The 19,280-nt window shown below is 35.7% G+C and overlaps 5 protein-coding genes across 5 annotated transcripts; 4 read left to right on the forward strand and 1 right to left on the reverse strand.

Moving 5' to 3' along the window:
* Positions 1-569: 569 nt before the first annotated feature.
* Positions 570-2,109, reverse strand: V8C40DRAFT_250461 (uncharacterized protein). Its single transcript, XM_083216985.1, has one exon. The coding sequence runs from the start codon at positions 2,008-2,010 to the stop codon at positions 913-915; it is 1,098 nt and encodes a 365-aa protein (XP_083071328.1). The 5' UTR covers positions 2,011-2,109; the 3' UTR covers positions 570-912.
* A 1,403-nt stretch (positions 2,110-3,512) lies between these two features.
* V8C40DRAFT_54803 (uncharacterized protein) lies at positions 3,513-3,830 on the forward strand. The gene has a single exon (XM_083223109.1). The coding sequence runs from the start codon at positions 3,568-3,570 to the stop codon at positions 3,760-3,762; it is 195 nt and encodes a 64-aa protein (XP_083071329.1). The 5' UTR covers positions 3,513-3,567; the 3' UTR covers positions 3,763-3,830.
* A 9,915-nt stretch (positions 3,831-13,745) lies between these two features.
* V8C40DRAFT_267858 (uncharacterized protein) lies at positions 13,746-14,537 on the forward strand (the record flags this gene model as incomplete). The annotated part of the gene is made up of 4 exons (XM_083219902.1): positions 13,746-13,820; positions 13,873-13,944; positions 13,999-14,229; positions 14,280-14,537. The coding sequence occupies 4 exons, from the start codon at positions 13,746-13,748 to the stop codon at positions 14,535-14,537; spliced, it is 636 nt and encodes a 211-aa protein (XP_083071330.1).
* A 1,206-nt stretch (positions 14,538-15,743) lies between these two features.
* On the forward strand, positions 15,744-16,857 carry V8C40DRAFT_280829 (uncharacterized protein). The gene has a single exon (XM_083221466.1). The coding sequence runs from the start codon at positions 15,803-15,805 to the stop codon at positions 16,835-16,837; it is 1,035 nt and encodes a 344-aa protein (XP_083071331.1). The 5' UTR covers positions 15,744-15,802; the 3' UTR covers positions 16,838-16,857.
* Positions 16,858-17,382: 525 nt separating this feature from the next.
* V8C40DRAFT_280831 (alpha/beta hydrolase) lies at positions 17,383-18,376 on the forward strand (the record flags this gene model as incomplete). Its single annotated transcript, XM_083221467.1, has 2 exons — positions 17,383-17,934; positions 18,014-18,376. The coding sequence occupies exons 1-2, from the start codon at positions 17,497-17,499 to the stop codon at positions 18,374-18,376; spliced, it is 801 nt and encodes a 266-aa protein (XP_083071332.1). The 5' UTR covers positions 17,383-17,496.
* Positions 18,377-19,280: the final 904 nt, after the last annotated feature.

A 19,280-nucleotide genomic window follows, 5' to 3' on the forward strand; every position in this document is an offset into this window, starting at 1 on the left:
TGACACCAACAACCTCCACGAGGGCGAATCTGATTTGACAACAGTGACCGAGTCTTGGCAAGGCTTCCACACTTGCACGTACTTGAGTATTATGTCGTTAATGATGGATGCCCACCTTCACGGACGGAGTAATCGGCGACCAAGTCATCATCGTACTAAGCAATAAATGAAGCGAAAAATTCTCATTTCTGAGCTGAGCGGGGATTAAATACCACGGCATTCAATAATTTTGAACAAACAAGGCCGTAAATACGGACGTAACCAAAGTGGTTTGTGCCAATCAAGATGATTTGATGCCCTATCTTGTTCACAAGTAAGTTTCTCCAGTCGCCGAATATCGTTCAAAACTAATCTATGTCAGCATTTTGTTTTTGAACCGTTCACTACCTCTGGTAATTTTGCAATCTCGCTGAATCGAATTCCTGATCATTCGATTCATCGACAATTTCTTTATACCTCAAAGGCAGTATACCTACCTTTTCCTTGTAGTGCATACAATTTCCTATAGTTTATTGGGATACTTCGAATATTGCCAAATATTTGATACATAACCATACCGCTGTACTTCCGGGTAGACTCGCCTCGCGCTATTTACACCAACTGAAATCGATGATACAGGTACCTGGTGGTTATACTGCTAATAGGTGCTAGCATCAGACATAGGAGTCAGATGCATCGTGCGTTAGGGCCAGAGCATCAGATGCGGGAACAGCGACACTCCCATTTGTATTCATGATGAGCCACTTCGTATAATACTTCTCATTGCATTTCTTATTGGCTAGCAGCCTAATTAAGCATTTTATCCACCACTACTCCGTATGTCTCCGTATGTGCTTATGGTTTGATGTATCGTCATAATGGTCTCAACGGATTTCATAGCCCACCTCCACCTAGTAAAAAAGGAGCCGCTCGCTATTGTAACCAAGATGTAGGATAATAGCATCCGATCCGTTCAAGCGGCTTTGCTCGCGGCACCCAGTGTACACCATCAATCGCAAGGTGATTATTCTGAACTTCCACCCCTTCATTGTAAGATTGTAGCAAGTCTCTAGACTCGTCTTGCATATTTCTAGCTTCGAACCACCTATTCTGCAGAGCTTGGCTAGCAATATGAGCAGTGCCCGCAGCCCTGGTAGTCTGTAGGTCCTCGATATCCTCTACTCGAATTGCATTGTCCCACACATCGGGCCAGCAGTCTGGATCGAGCCAGAGATAAAGTTGCTTTAAGGACGTAAAAAAATAAAGTAGTGCTCTCAGATCTGTGCTGTGAACGAGATCGACGCCAGCAATCCCACGAGCGTCAGTTTCTGGCCTATCTTGCCGCTGGATTTCGCGCTCACGACCCATGCGAGTGAAAATCGCTACATTTTGAAACTTGGATATTATTTCTTTAAAGGTAGCGAATTGTGTGTCGCTACAGGGAAACCTTTTCATCATAGCTTCCTTTTGGTGCTGCCAATAACGTTCAGTCGTTAACCCTTCTAAAATCTGATGGCCCAGGCTTAGATCTGGCACTGCATAGATAACCAGGACATCTGTCTCTGGACGGCAACGGACTAGGCGGCTTTTGACACCTTGGTGCCATGAGCCTTGATACACTCTGAGGGCCTTGGAATATAGCTCAAGGACGACTGTGCGAGACTCATGGCAAGCAAGGCTGAGATTCGTTATTTCAGAAGCGGAATATGAGTCCTCAGGATTAGAAACTTTGTCGGTTGACGCGAAATAGCCATCGGCCATACAGTCAGATGGCCAATTTCCCAGGCCATTGCCGTATCGAAAGCTCGGGCAGCTACCGTGGAGGCCGCAAAATATCTTTGTAGAAGCGAAACAGGAGTGCAGAGTTACTTGTAGCTGTGCATAAACCTCCACGTGAATAGTTCGACCAACAGTTGCTTCGTGGACAGCGGCGCGCCAGATTTTGAGCCGTGCCTCAGTTGGTAGTTCCTTGAAGCGAGAGAATTGCAGCCTCGTGATTGACTCGAGATTTGGATGATCGTCTAAAGGCATGGCTATTTATTATTCAATCCAGCAGGAAGTCCAAAGAATTACGCCAGTTACTGCGAATTTCCGGAACATGTAAACGAGTGTACTAAATGAATATTCCGTTTGTCAGTCTTAGAATTAAATGGACAGACCAAACCCATCCAACACATCCACACTTATTACTCACGTGATTATCGAGAAGTCGCGGCGTATCGAAAGCCGTAGTGAACCAACCCCGCAGACACTGTCTTTGAACTTAAGCCTAAGGGCTCACTATGTATAGTTTAGGTATGTACGTTTATTCGGGTGTTCCACTTGCTGAGCCATTGATGCCAGTAGGAGCCGTTTGTCATCTTCGGTATAAATTCACTTTTGCCATAGTTGCGCCCGATGTACAATTGTCACTCTTCTTCTTTCTTTCATATCTTCAATGGAAGAACGTTGACCCCACTTAGAACATTGTGAGATCAGTTGACGAGATGTGTTTGGAATATGCTCACAATACCTCCTTAGGTAGGGCACTGGATTAGGTATCTTTACCAATCTCTATATATTCAAGCAGCAGTCCAAACAGTCTTTAAAAAAAGCCTTCGGCCCTGCTCCGACATTCTAATACTATAAACTCTTCTTACTCCTTATGTTTGTCAGAATAAGCATCTGTGTCTACAGGCTACGTTACTAGCGCTTAGATCTACTGCAGGTAAGGTCTTGCAACAGGTATTACCAAAGTGGAGTGAAAAAAACAGCGCCGCCCGCTGCATACAAATTATTATCTTGTATAGAGGATAATAACAACATAAGGGGTTTTCTTTCCACTGTATGCGGCATGATTAACTGTCCGATGAAGTCGTCGGATTTGATACTAGGCCGTTATGCCTATAGTATGTCAAACTAGTCAAGTACCTAGTAACAAGGATGAAGAGTCGAAAAGCAGCCTTACATAGTACTGCGATACAAAGAGTGCTGTTCCTCAGTCCCAGTCAGTACCTAATGGGCTCTTAAAATACGTAGCAAAGTCATGTATACCTAGTACCAAATAGTCACAGACAGAATTGTTTTTTTTTTTTTTTTTTGGAAGGATTGGGAAGATTGGGAAGGTCCAGCAAGTGCATTACTACGAAAGTCGCTGTAGAGAAGAAACAAAAGGGAACTCAGTATTACTCATTGGCATATTACCAGAAAAAAGAATTCTGCATCCGACCAGGGAAATAAGCTATCGAATCATGGTGTAGGAAGACGCAGTCAATCACTGGTATCCAACCGGAAGAAATACTCGGTCCGCACCCCCGAACCCGGTCGATGTAAAAGTCCGTATTACAACAAGAATAAATAGCTATCCTTGGCAGTAGAGCTAGGGACCCCTTATTAAGCATCCACCCCTCCTTGTAGAGCATCTATTAAGCCGGGGTCCGGTGGCTGTGTGGCTTAGGACTTGAGGGGTATGACCGATGTTGGTATTTCTTAGTGTTTTACATAGAAAATCAGACATTGTAAATCCCTCAGCAGTTAACCTTTATGAAATTAATGTTAAATTAAAGACTAAAGTTGAAGCTATTTGTAAGCTACAATTATATATCGTTAATGGCGACTATAGAGTCGTTATTTGGCCGGCCGTTTGAATCTGCGGTGGAGGCTAGGGCTGCCCTTGACGCCGTTGCCTTGCCCCTTGGCTATAACTTTGTTAGACATCGGCCAAGGCTGAATAGTGTTGAACTTCGTTGTAGTAAAGGAAGAAGGTTTAAGTCACAGGGAAACCTTAGTCTCCCTGATTCTTAGCGCCGTAAGATAAGCTCGCAGATGACTAACTGTCCCTTTAAGCTTGTTATTAGCCGAGACTACGTTATGAGTCTTTGGAAAATTCGATGTATTGGAAACGATAATGTAAATCAACATAATTATGAATTACTCGGCCTATCGGTACATTTTCGTTATAGGAATATAACTATTGAAAAGAGAAAGTCGACTATTATCTCCATGTACAATTCTGGAATTAGACCTATCTAAATCCTTACGTAAATTCAACTTAAAGGCATACCTGATGTTAAAGGGTTGACCGCTAATGACATTTATAATACTATTTTGAGACATTGTTAACAAGAGCTTGGTAACCGTACTAAGATATAATGGTTATTTAACCAGCTTTAGAATAACGAATTATATTATTATAAAGACCGTCGGGATGAGAAAAATCGTCTAATTGCGCTGTATATTACACCGAAGGCCGTAATTAATCTGTACCGTTAGTATTCATTAGTACTGTTTATAGATAGTACTTATAAGATCAATCGCTTTAACATACCCCTTTTTAACATCTATAGGGTTACCTCAATAAAGAAAAGCTTTTAAATAGCGGCCGTTTTCCTATTTGGCGAGACCTAAAGCTACTATAACTGGGCCATTAGTGTATTTTATTACTTTCTTAGTTAATTTGAAATTCCTTACCTAACGGTTATTGTTATAGACCGGGAGCTTACCCTGATAAAGGCCTTAGAAGATTACCTATCTACTAACACCGCAGTATATATCCTTTGCCGTTGGTACGTTAATATAAATATATTAGCTAAAATAAAGCAGTACTTCCCCAAGGCCTTCTACAACTGTTAGACTAAGCAGACAGAGCGGGTACCACTATTTAAGTCGTTTCTAAAGGACTGGAATAACCTTATTTCTTCTCCTATAGAAGAAGATTATAACCGCCGGCTAGTAGCTATGTTAAAGCCCTAGGCCGGCCAGAAAGCCTATCCTAATAAAGCTATTAAGTATATTACTTAGACTTGGCTGTGGCCTTGGAAGAAGAAGATAGTGCGCTGTTAGGTTAATTAACAGCGCCACTTTGGCTATACTACAACGTCAATTACTGAGTTATTATACTTGGCTTTAAAGAAGTTTATTATAAGTAGTGGTGGTAATCTTACAACTGTGTTTTCTCACCTTATAAGCTACTGGTAATATTAGCAACTAGAAATTTAAAATCAGTAAGGTCTGAGGATGAATAAGATCTTAAATTTAACCCGGCAGCTATTGTTTTCACTTATCCGCAAATAAATTATATATGTAGCTCTTACTTTGATAACTTAGGAGCTTTAATTTGCTGACAACTTTTGGAAAAATCGCGATAGATCAGTAATACCACCTTTATGCAACCCTTGTGCCTTTAACGTTATTTATGGACTTCCCTGCCGTTATATACTAATAAAATTACTTTAGGAGAGAGAGCTAATCTAGCTCTACAATATACCTTAATTTTGGCACTGGTTTAATAGAACTGACGAAGATATTGCAACTGCTGCCCCTTATGAACCAAGTGTTGTACGGGGTAAAGGGCGTCCTCGAGGAAGTCTTAATTTTAAGAAGCTTTCTAAAGATATAACTCGTCAGCTAAGTTAATTTAAATTGGTAATTTGACTAGAAGATTAAGAGGCTAGGTAAGATCGGCTGCAGCAGCCGCCGCCGTTAACGGCGCCGGTTATTATAACATTAAATTTATTAGATAACGCTAAGATAGCTCCCTTTTTTACAACAGCAGCCGGCCTCCGGGTCTTTGAAGTTGTGGATATGTATGAAGCTGGTACTGCTAATTAACGGGTGTGTTAGAGGTCGTTGGAACGGCTAGAGGATAGGGAATACGAGTGGGTAGACTAGATTAACCCGGAGATCGAAAATGAGATGGACTAGGCGTGGGAATTCGTTGAGTTGGATGCCGTTGTATTGGCTGAAGAGAGGGCTTTTTAATAAGCCCTAAAATACCAAGATTGGTTAATAATTACATTTTTAATGGCTTTAAATTCAACTTTGAAGTTACTTATAACGTTACGTTATAAAGCTTCTAATTTAACTTGGAAGCTCTCTTATTGATAGCTTTTTTTTTTGCACTTTAATTAAACGCTAGATGGATTTATAATGTCTGATTTTCTATGTAAAATACTAAGAAATACCGACATCGGTTATACCCCTTAAGTCCTGAGCTACACAGCCACCGGACCCCGGCTTGATGGATGCTCTATAAGGAGGGGTGGATGCTTGATAAGGGGTCCCTAGAGCTAATGCGTTACAGCACCGTATAAGGCAGGTCAGTATAACAAGAATGAAACTAATTATAACAACTCTTCAAGTATATATAAATATTATTTTCTCTACTCTGCCCATTTCTTTTCTCTATCCCCTCCTGCAAAGTAACACGAAAACATATTTAGAAGTTACTTACTGAGCGAGTATTGTCACGACCCAACACTTAAGGTCACAACAATAGGCCAACCGACCAGGCGCAAACGGATTAACTATAATCTGAATAAGCTAATTAAGTCTCGCTCGTCTTACTCGTTTAACGAGCCCAGCGAGCTTATACTCTTTATACTCGTCTCACGAGCTATATAAGCCCAGATTTAACTAGGTATATAAGTCTTATTTATACGCTCGTTAAAATAATTTAAATAGCCAGTTGTAAATACAGAATAACGCTTAATTATACCTATAAAAGTATTATCTACTAGTTATATAAATAAACCCTTTTACCCTTATTAATTACCTACTAGTCTAGCCTAGCTTATCCGCTAATATAAACCTAGTATAAGGTTTATTCCTTAGGAATTCCTCTTATACTAACTATATAGGAGCTTAGCTTATTATACGTTTATAACTCTTATTTAAAGGTTACCTTAGACTATAGGTAATATTATTATAAAGGTACTAAATAATTAAATTCCGCATACCAGACGCTGGAATAAATTAAGAAAGTATTGCTTAAAGTTATAAAGACAGCGATATAAAATTTAAAAAAGTACCTAAAGTTAAAATAGCCAACAAAGACCCTTAACCTTAGCAGCAGCTATTACTACCTTAGCTATAACTTATAATTAACCAGATAGAAGAAAAAATCCTAGCTCTTAAAGATAAAATTATTATACTTAAGACTAAAAAAAAGGAAAAGGGTAAGGTTATATAACCCAGGTACCCTAAGTTCTATAATAGAAAACTAAAAAATATAAATAAATACTTTACTAAACTTAATATATACTTTAGCTACTTCCCAAATACCCTGGAGGAAGATATAGATAAAACTATCTTTATAATCACCTGCTTTACTAAAGCAGCTGTAGAATAATTATAATTAATTATATAAGATTTTAAAAAAAATACTTTAGATAAATAAAAGACTTAAACTTAAAAAGTCTTTAAATCTTACTAAGACTTCTGTAATTAACTTAAAAAATTATTCAAAACTTTAAATAAAAAATAAGAAGTAGAACAGGAGCTTTAATTTATTAAACAGAAAGGATAATACTTTAAGTATACAACTATATTCCTACGACTTCTTACTAAGGTTAACTAGACTAAGGATAGTAAAAAGAAAGTATACTATATAAGCCTTAAACCTTTAGTTAAGGATAAACTGCATAAAATTAACAAAAAAATAGTTAATTTTATTAACTATACTTAATTAGTAATTAGCATTAATAACCGCCTCTGGGAAAAGGAATAAAAAAGGAAGGATAAAAAATAATAAACTTTTTAACCTAAATAAAACTCCCAGTAATACGCTAACTAAAGTAAGAAACGTAATATAGCTACCTACAATAACAGTAAGCTAGGACCTATAAATCTAAACACCATTAACACCTATAAGTTTATAAGTAAATATAACTACTGTAGTAAAACAGACTATAAGGAAAAAGACTACTAGGGAAAGCATAGGAAGCTTAATAATTTTAAAAAATCCACCTATAAAAATAAAAAGTTTAATAAAGTATAGGTTAATATTATTAAAACCGTGCCCTATAACCTTCTTAGTTAGACCAGCTGCTATAATAATTTATATCTTATATATAAGGAAAAGAAGGAAATATTAAAATAGTACCCTAAGGTACCTAAGAAGAGGCAGCTAAAATAAGTTATTATTAATACTATAACCTCTAAGGAAGTTAATTAGCGAACGATTAACTAGGTTATTAATAATATACCTATTACTATTACTACTAATAAATAAATAAATATAACTTAGGATAAATATAAAGTAGTATAAAATAAAGCCCGTAATATTCCTCTTATAAAAGAAGAAAAAGAATAAGAAAATGTATTTATCTATAAATAGGAGGAAGAGTCTAGGGTAAACTAATACTTTTAAAATTAAAAATACACCGACCTAAATATCTTAGAACTATATAATTAATGTAGATTATAAAAATTATAAAGGCTAGAATACTTTTGTAAATAAAAACCCTTTAACTACGGACCAGAAGGGACCTAGGAATAAGACTTAAGTAAATTTTAATAAATACTTAAAAAGCATAGGATTACCCAGCAACAGGTACCTAGTAATAATAAGCTAGCGGAATGCGTTAACGTAATCTATTATTACCCTATTATAACCTAAGAGCAATTTATTAAATAAGAAGAAATATAACTTAAGTATAATACCCTATTTACGAAAAAATATAATTACTTAGAAATAAAATAATATAATAAGATACTATATATTAAATATTACGTAACTAAAATTAGTAATTAGCACTCTTAGATTTAATATAGTAACCTCTATAAAGGATACTGCCTTAAAGTTAACCTAGAAGTATACTTAGACTAATTGTATAGCTAATACCTTAACTATAAGGTAAAAGAATAGTATAAATAAAGGGAAGCTTATCCTAAGATAAACCCCCTACGGTATAAAAACGAACTCTGCAGAAAACATTAAGTAGAAAAAGAAGAATATTACTAACTCTAACACTGGTTATACTATAATAGATTTAACTTTAAAAACCATAATAAAGGCTACGCTTACATAAAGGACATTAAGCGCTTCTATAAGTATTATATTAACGAATTTAACATTAATAAATACTAATAGTACCGGAAACTCTAATAATAATAAGTATAATAATAGATAATTAAAGACCTTAATATTATTACTAAGGAAAAATATAATCCTAATTAGAGAAAAGTATAGATTAATATAGTTAAGATAACTAGAATAAAAAAACTTAAAGTAAGCGCGTAATTTAAAAATAAAGCTACTACTGCGTATATTAACAGCAGATTAAACTATAACTTAATCTTGCTATAACTAATTAAAGAATTATAAATCCCTATTTAATAAAAGGAATAAACGCTATAAATTATAGGTGTTACAGGAACAGAAATAGAAGAAGGATTTATTAAATATAAGACTAATTATCTCCTACTAATTATTAATGGGAATACCTATAATATTAAATTCAGTATTCTAGATATACCGAAAGATAATATTCTTTTAGAATACCTATAGTTACTTAATAATAATTTTATTATTTAATAGAAGACTAATAAGGTTTACTAGGATATTAAAAATATACCTGGGTATTAATTATATTAGAGAATATAAAAGGGCGAAGCTGTACTGCTAGAGAAACTGGAACCTTTTATGCTAATTATAAAAAAAATAAAAATAGTTAGGTTTAAAGAAACTAAATTACTAGTACTACTATAATATAATAAACGACGTAAAAAAGCAGAATACATCTGCATTAATAAAATTATAATAAGATTTAAAGATAAGCTAGTAGTACTTAATAATATACTAAGTAAAGTAAGGGAAAAGGAGGAATTAGGAGAACTTAAAAGCACTTTTACTAAAATACCTTGCTAGTATAGAAAATATAAGAAACTATATAAAGTAACATTAGATATTAGGTTACTATTATACTTATAATAGGACTACTTTATTAAGTTAGTAAATGGGAAATAACCTAAGACTTATAAAATCTATAACCTTAATAAGAAGGAATTTAAAACCTTAAGGGAATAGTTAAATAAACAACTAGAAAAAGGATATATTCGAATTTTTACTTTATTAGTAGAATACTCTATAATATTTATACTAAAGAAAAATAGGAAGTTATAATTAGTTATTAATTATTAATAACTTAACGAGATTACTATTAAAGATTAAATACTACTACTACTAATCTCTGAAATTAGAGATTAGTTAGTAACTATATAATAGTTTACGGCTTTTAACTTAAAAAAAGCCTATAACCTTATTTAAATTAAAAAAGAAGACAAATAGAAAATAACGTTTAAAACGTAATACGGATTATTTAAATATTTAGTTATACCCTTCGGACTTACTAATACACCAGCTACGTTCTAAAGGATAATTAACGAAGTCCTTAAGGAATACATCAATAGATTTATTATTATATACTTAGACAATATACTAATCTACTTTAATACCTTAGAAGAATATAAATAATATATATACTAAGTCTTAGAGACCCTGTAAACAGCTAACTTACTAGTGGAACTAGAGAAATATTAATTCTATATATAGGAAGTTAACTTCCTAGGATATATTATCTCGCTAGGATAGATTAAGATAGACCCTGCTAAGATAACAGCTATTACGGAATAGAAGGTCCCTGAAATAGTTAAGGAAATATAGAGTTTCCTTAAACTAGCTAATTACTATTAATAATTTATTAAGAGTTACAGTAAGATTACTATACCACTTATAGATCTTACTAAAAAGAATTTAAATAATAAAAAAAAGAATTAACTAATTAACTATACAGAAGAAGCCCTAGAAGCCTTTAAAGCGCTTAAAGAAGTAATTACTAATACACCGGTATTATAAATATATAACCCTAAAAAGCCAGCTATTATTAAAACAAACGCTTTAAACTATATAATTAGAGGAGTACTTAGTTAATAAGATAACGAAGGAATACTATATTTAGTAGCCTTCTTTTTTAAAAAACTCTACGGACCTGAATTATAATACTCTATATATAACTAAGAACTTATAGCTATTTTTAAAGTATTTAAAGAATAGAGGTTATACTTACTAAGCAACAAGTATAAAATTACTATATATTTAAACCATAAGAATCTTATAAGCCTTGCTACTAAAGAAATAGATATTTTAATATAGTAGGAAAAGTACCTTTAGCTTATAGCTAAGTATAACTTTAAAATTATACCCTGTAAAGGATTAGAAAATAATTACGTAGATGCTCTTAGCCGTAGAAAAAACTACTTTAAACTAATACTGAAACTTACCTCGTTAATGTTTTAAAAAACAGTATAAAGGTATTATAAATTAGTAGCTATTAACACCCTCTTTATAATTAAAGACGGAAACCCTATCCTTAACAAAATTAAAAATAAAGTTAGTAATTAAATATTAGATTAATTCCTTAAAAATATAACCCTTACAGAAGGAGTTCTATATTAAAATAAAAAAATCTAGGTACTAGACTTATTATAGAAGGAAGTAATAAAAACGGTCTATAAGCACTTATTATATAGACACAAAGGAGTTATAAAAACACTGTAATAAATATAATAGTACTACGCCTTTATAAATATAAAGAAAATTATTAAAGAAATCGTTTAATTATATATCTTATATATAAAAATAAAGTCTAGTTAATAAAAACCTTACGGTAAACTATAATTATTACTAGTACTAGAGTACCCTTAAAGCTTTATTTTATTTAACTATATTATTAAGCTGCTACTATTAAAGGAGCCTATAATAAATATAATATATAATAGCATCTTTATTATTATTAATAGGTTAATGAAATAAGGTATTTTCATCCTCTATAAAGAAGGAAGTATAGTAGAAGAATTAGGCTATATAATATAAAAGTATATAGCCTTAAAATATAAATTACCTACGGAAATTATTTCTAATAGAAGATTAATATTTATATTTAAATATTAGTAAAGTACTATAGTAAAAATAGGAATAAACTATAAGGCTAGTACTACTTATTACTTATAAACGGATAGATAAATAGAATATACTAACTAGATTATTAAAATATATTTATAAAGCTATATTAACTTTAATTAAAATAATTAGGTTAAACACTTACCTAACGTAGAATTCTCCTATAATAATTCCGTTTTAGAATTAATAAAACTCTTACTATTTTACGCTAATAAAGGATATTATCCTTAAGCGTATAAAATACTATAAAAGGGAGAAGATATATAAAAAGCTATACTTAAAGTAGATAAGCTTAAAGAACTACACTAAGAACTACATACGTAACTTAAACTTATATAAGAATATATAAAGAAGTATATAAATGAAAAAAGGCTTAGAGAACTAACCCTTTAGGAGGGAGATATAGTCTACTTACTTTAATATACTTAAGGAGAAAAATAAGCTAATATTAAAATAAACAGGCTAAGCAATAAACTTAACTATAAAAAAGTTAGGCCTTATAAAATTTTAAAGAAAATCGGTAAAGTTAATTATAAACTAGACCTTCTAGAATAACTAAATAAATAAGGAAAACTAGTACACCCGATTTTTTACATTTTACTATTAAAAAAAGCATTAATAAATAAAAACACTGGAGAACTTATTAAGGATAAAATTATTATTAAAGGCAAGGAATTTAAATACAAGGTTAATAAAATAATATTACTGAAAATAAATAAAACTACTAGTAAACTCCGCTACCTAGTGGAATAGAAAAGGTATAATAAAAGCATAGATAGCTGGGAACTAGAAAACAATTTTAAATATGCTAGTACTGCTTTAAAAACCTTCTAAAATAAACTCCGTAAATACTTACAAATACAATAAGAAATTATAATAGAAGAACCTATACCCCTAAAATTACCTAGGATAACAATAAAGAAATACCCCTTATTAAGGTAAGAAAATTAAGATCTAAAGACCCTAAATTAACGTTAAAAAAGAAATCGGTATTAATAGCCTTTAGATCCGGAGTTATAGGATTAATTAGATTAGGTAATAACGTTTTAGCCTAACGTAAGGCCTCCGCTTCTATATACTTAACCCTATTTAACTTATCTAAGTTATTAATACCCTGCGTAACAGTATATATTATTTTTTAATATTATTATTTTTTCTCCTTACAAAAGTACTTAACCTTTACGCTAGCTAAACAAAGACGCTTAAGCTTTTACTTATACTTTTCTTTAGCTACTTTAATCTCTGTTTCTAACTTAATATATTAAGCAGCTACTTTGCAAAATTATACAGGAGAAAGTTATTTAGCGTTATAAAGGGATTTTTAACTAATAACATAGGCTAAGTAACAGAAGGATTTATTCTTTAAGAAAAAATACTCCGTACCCGAAGACTTACAGGTAGAATATTTATTTATTTTAACTAAGTAAGATAATATTAATAAGTAAAAATTACTATACTACTTCTATTTATTAGTTTTACGCTCCTTAGGTTTAGTTAGTATAATTATAATAATTAAATACTAAGTAATAAAAGAATAAAAGAATAAGGTAAGGACTTATAGGATAGGAAGTAGATTACTTATACTATAAGGAGCAAGGTCTTAAGGATAAGACTAACGGGAGGGGGACATTGTGTCACGACCTAATACTTAAGGTTGCGATAATAGGCCAACCGACTAGGCGCAAACGGATTAACTATAATCTAAACAAGCTAATTAAGTCTCGCTTATCTTACTTATTTAACGAGCCCAGCGAGCTTATACTCTTTATACTTATCTTACGAGTTATACAAGCCTAGATTCAACTGGGTATATAAGTCTTATTTATACGCTTGTTAAAATAGTTTAGATAGCCAGTTGTAAATACAGAATAACGCTTAATTATACCTACGAGAGTATTATCTACTAGTTGTGTAAATAAACCCTTTTACCCTTGTTAATTACCTGCCAATCCAGCCTGGCCTATCCGCCAACATAAACCTAGCACAAGGTTTGTCCCTTGGGAATTCCTCTTATACTAACTATATAGGAGCTTAGCTTGTCACAAGTATGTCTTTACTTCGTACCCTGAGTTCAGCCGTCCTGTCGGCACTTGTTGCCTCTGGTAAGCAGATTATCCTCAATGTGAGTTTATTCTATACTTCGTTATGAAACGTATATCTAAAACTGTTGATAGTTTGATGATATTGCTGTATCAAATGACCATGGATGTGCCAATTCCACCCTGATTGACACGTCACCCTACCATGTAAGTTTGTTTTTAACCTTAATTATCATTTGAACTAAAGCTAATGACTCCTAGGGCATAGCTATTCCAGGCCTGGTTCTTAATGCTACCAAAACTCCAGCTTGCAGCTCCTTGTTGGACGAGGAAATGAGCATAGCATTGTTTGGCCGGGCAACTTCGCCAACAAATGTTTTATTTTCCCAAGGCACACTGGATGCCCAGATTATCTTTGATATAAGTGTAAAGTTTGAAGCTTTGATAAACGAAGCTACTTTTGACATATTGCCTGTTTTTACAAATACCGAGGTAAATAAGAGTCTGAGATTAGGATCGAACTATGCTAACTTGCGTCGAAGCTCAATTCAAGCAATGTAACTGTCATTGTAAACACTTTACAGTCTGATTTTGGAAATGTTAATGTCGAGAACCACTTTCAATTTCACACTGGAACAGATGGATTGGGCCCTTACCATATCAACGTCTCTTCAAATGGTGCTGAATACCAATTCCTTGAGATCTCAGTAACAATACCCTCTGGAAACTCATCTCTTCCCGGACAATCTAGGTCCTCTGCATTCTTTATCGATAGCCTTATCTTGGAGAACATAGACTAAAGATTAGACGTCATGCTTTTATATAGTCAATCTATGTGAATGATACGACGCAATCTCTTTTATTGTAAAGGTGATAGGCCGACAGGATGAGAAATACCGTAATTGTATGCATGCTCGTTTTATAAGAGCACGGAGGTAACTGATTCCCAATTGAGGGAATGTTTTCTCTTCTAGTGGATTATAAACACTCCTCTGCTCTCACTTGAACGAATTAGACTGCCAATTTATATTAACACCCTACAACCACAAGTAGGTTAATTACCATTGACATACTCTATTTGTTTTACGCTAAAGGCTACTCGCCCAAATAATCCAACATGATCTATCCGCCAACGTCAATCAGGACATTTCTGTGTTTTCAACGACTTTTGTCTTCCTTTGGACCACGTGCTTTACTGATCATTATCTATACGGTTCACCATAGTCAGAGCATCACAGCAGGATATAGGGTGATTAGATAAAATACTTTGTCTTCAGTGATCAAGATATAGTGTGATTCAGGAAGCTAACAAAGATACGGATTTTGATAGGCTGGGTAACGGCAGGTATGTAAAGCCAGGACCCAAAAAAGCGCCAGTGAAGTACGTATATCCTCAGGTATTATACTTCAAGTCGAAATTATGGATGCTGCTAGTTATTGCACATGTTTGTGTAAACCGAGAGATTATTCCCTATTCGCCACTTCATAAATATATCCTGTAATGGAAACGAAATATGTTATGAATTCTGGGCTAGCTTGCTTTATATACTTATAAGCCGGGCGAAGACAACTATGGAGCAGAATATTCTCTAAGCAGGGGGTTTCTCGTATTTCTAATACATATTGACTAACAAACTAATACTTGCCGATGCTCAGCTAATCTAATAAGCGCTGAGTAATTGATCAACTAGACGGGAGCTTTCCCTATTTGTACAAAAATACTCCTTTGGGATAATGATGCGCGTTGCCCGGAGCATTGTGTGATGCTTATAACATAAGCTTCTAGATACTCAGCGATTTATGCTTGTCCTAGCTTGTGGGCTGTAGACTATCCGTATGCTTATCACCGAATTTGTAAGTCCGATGCTCGGGTTTTCTGGAGGTTCCTGATCTAATTTTTATCCCTGTAGCAATGGCCTAGCCCTATTCTTCGCTATAGGGAAATATGGTAACGTATATATATTCCTCTTCATCGCTACCCTTTCGGATTCTTGGAGACTTCCAGAGCAACATATAATAATAGCCCAATCACAAGTCATTTTCACGGGGCAAAGCTTTTTCTACAATGCATTTTGCAAGCCTTTCTGTTGTATTTGCCACTTTTGGCACTTTGGTCTCCGGTTTGCCCACAGAACCAGCCAATCACGCCTCTAAGGCTTTGCGAGATGTCATTGTCTTCCCGAACAACACATGGGTTGAGAATATTGCCGTACGATCCAACGGCAATCTTCTCGTTACTCTCATCAACTTGCCTGAGGTCTGGGAGGTCGAACCGCTTTCTGGATCTGCTAAGCTGGTATACTCGTTCCCTAACGCCAATGTCAGTTTGGGAATTGCGGAAGTGGGACACGACGTGTTTGCCGTCAATGTTGGAAACTTTTCGGGAGCGGGCGTGGGTGTACCCGGCAGTTGGAGCATATGGACTCTAGACTACAACACTGGGAATCCCAGCTCAAAAAAGCCATCAGGGAAGGAAATTGCAATTCCGCCGGCAGTTTTCCTAAACGGTCTTGCCGCCCTAGCTACCAAGCCTGGTGTTGTTCTTACAGGCGACTCTTTCCTTGGTCAAGTCTTTGCAGTAGACATCTTTAGCGGCCATTACAGCGTCGCCATCGATGTTCCAGAGTTCAAACGCAACACAACTGCAGCACTACAGCTTGGCATTAATGGCATGAAAATCCACGATGGATCTCTATACTTTACGAACTCTTTGCAGTCTCCTCTCCTTGCCAAGATACCGTTGTCCGTCAACGGGAACGCCGCTGGCCCAGTGAAAACCATCGCGAAGAGCGCGCAGTACCCGATTGACATAGGATTCCAAGCCGATGATTTTACGCTAGATGCTACGGCTGAGCACGCGTGGGTTGCGACAAATCCTTCTAATTTTATCGTCCGAATCACCACTGCCACAGGGAAACAACAAATTGTAGCCGGTGGGAAGTCGGACCAGACAGTTGCTGGTGCGACAAGCGCGGCCTTTGGAAGGAATTGGTACGATAAGCAGATATTGTACATCGTTACAGATGGAGGATTGGCCGACCCAAGCTCAGCTGGAGTTACAGGTGGCAAAATTATAGCTCTTGATACTACAAAGGTGTGAACAGGCACCTGGTAGAAGACGGGCCTAACAGATTTACGTTTCACAACAACGTACTTGATGAATCTTGCCACATTTGTAATAGACATTTAAAGAGCAATATATGCTTATAGATTAATAAGGATACACTCTTGAGAGATATATTACACTTGAAGTCATTCATAAATTTTGTAATGAAGGTTGAAGGGTTAACTTACGTCTATGCAACTGTATCCTAGGGCGAAAAAGCGCTGTGCCGTAGTGGAGGAGTCGCGCTTTTTGGTAAGCCGAAAGCACTATACCATTGTAGAAGAGCGCTATATTTGGTACAGTTAATGATGCCCAGGTGACGGGAACGTTAATGAAAACACTTCTTGTGCTGCCTGACTTTACAAGCTCCACTAGGATATTTGAGAACAAGGTGCATTTTACGCCACATACCACATACACAAAAATGTTCACGATGGATGCTGATTAAGTTGTTATTAAGATTTAGCTTTACGAAAATCTCAGTAGTGCTTACCTATCCAATGCCCAATTAGATGACTTGATGGAATTATCGGCCGATCCATCTCTGTCACCTTCTCCTATTTCCCGGCGACTGTTCTTTTATCGTCCTTCCTAAAAATCGATCCGTCTAGCATTCCCTGGATGGTCCTATACATCGCCCCGAGTTAGCCACCATGACGCAGAGACAACACCCGGTATTGATGATGCTCCATGGCGGTGGCCACGGTCACCCGAAATACTTCGACACCCTACAGAACATGCTCCAAACGGAGGGATTTACAATAATTTCTGGCACCAATCCCTCAGACGGTGGCACTAATTTCACCCCCGGTCAATCATTCTACGATGACGCTGCATATTGGAGGGAGAAGATCTTATCAATCATTGATAATGAGCAAGACGTAGTACTTTTCATGCATTCAGTTGCGGGGCCGCTGGGAATTGAAGCCGCAAAGGGGCTTGGGAAAGCAGACCGAGAGAGGTCGGGTAAAAAGGGCAGTGTCGTCCATCTTATATTTTTGGCTGGTTACCTGCCTAACGAAGGTGACCACGTTTTTTCTTTTTATGATGGTACACGTGCAACCTGTCCAACGAGAGCAGCATTCCGAAATGTATGTCACATACCTAGTACATCAAGATGTCTCTTGCTTGCTACAATTCGAAATCAGTATCCTGCTAACAGCTCGTTAGGTGAATGGAGCCGACGTTCTCGATCTTCTTCCATTTTACGACCACTTTTATTCCGATTTAAATAAGGACGAACGGAACTACTGGAAACAGTATATGAGCTATCAAACTCCTGACTTTTTCACATTGCCATTGACTCATGCTACTTGGAAAGACATACTATGTAGCTGGATATACACAGAGCTCGACGAGATCATACCCGTGGATATTCAGAGGAAAGGCGTTCTTGAAGCCGAAACTGCAACTGGTATTCCTATACGAACGTTTAGTCTACATGCTGGCCACTCACCATTTTTAAATATGCCGGATAAGCTAGTTGAAATTGTCAATACGGTCTATAGCGAAAATAATTTATATGCCAAATAAGCTGTAACACAATAGGCACATGAGATTCTAGATATATATATTCGAAGCAAAGGTAATAAGAGACGAAAAGCCATATTTCTTTACATATCAAATTGCCTAACGCAATACTGACAGATTGCAAAATATTTATCTTATCCATTCCTGGTTCATGGCCTCTACTACGTCGTATTTATATACCCACTCCGTCATAGTTGGATCACTCCATTGATTCGGACTTTCATCGAACGGAAGGTCTTTCAGTTCTACAGCTAGGGCCACATCTCTAGCCTTCTGAACTGGTCCGTCAGCGAAATGCATGATCAGCCCATGCGCAATACTAGCCTCATGTAAGGCTTTGACTCGAGGAATACGAATCTTCGTCCATTTGTCAATAATATCAACGACATCTTCTCCCTGTGACATATGCCGTAGAGCAGCAGCGAGGGCGGCAGCGTCCTCAACAGCCATGGCCGCTCCAAGAGCCATGTAGGGAGTCATAGCATGTGCTGCATCACCGGTTAAAATGGTGCGCCGTGATTCAGAGGCCCATCTGTCGGGGACGTCAATGGACTGGATGGGCCACTCTACGGCTTCATTTACCAGATCTAGTAATCTCATCAAGCTAGACGAATCAGCGATATAATTCTTTCTCTCACAGAGATAAATCAATGTCCAGATAGAATAACTTACCATGGATCCCACCCGTTGAATTGCGATTTCATCTGTGTTAAACCGTCTGAAGATAGGTTCTGGATAGTTGATGATGGTTCAGGATGCGTTAAGACCATGTTGTAGCGCTCTCCGCCTGCAATAGGATATGCCATGACATGACGATTATGGCCCACCCTAATAGGCAATGTATGGTCAATTTTGCCGTTCACGAAAAAAAAAATGGGTTCATAATAATCACCAAAGATTAAGAGAT

The sequence above is a fragment of the Trichoderma camerunense genome (assembly GCF_050948025.1).
Source record: "Trichoderma camerunense strain CBS 138272 chromosome Unknown V8C40scaffold_13, whole genome shotgun sequence".
In the NCBI taxonomy this organism is placed as follows: domain Eukaryota; kingdom Fungi; phylum Ascomycota; class Sordariomycetes; order Hypocreales; family Hypocreaceae; genus Trichoderma; species Trichoderma camerunense.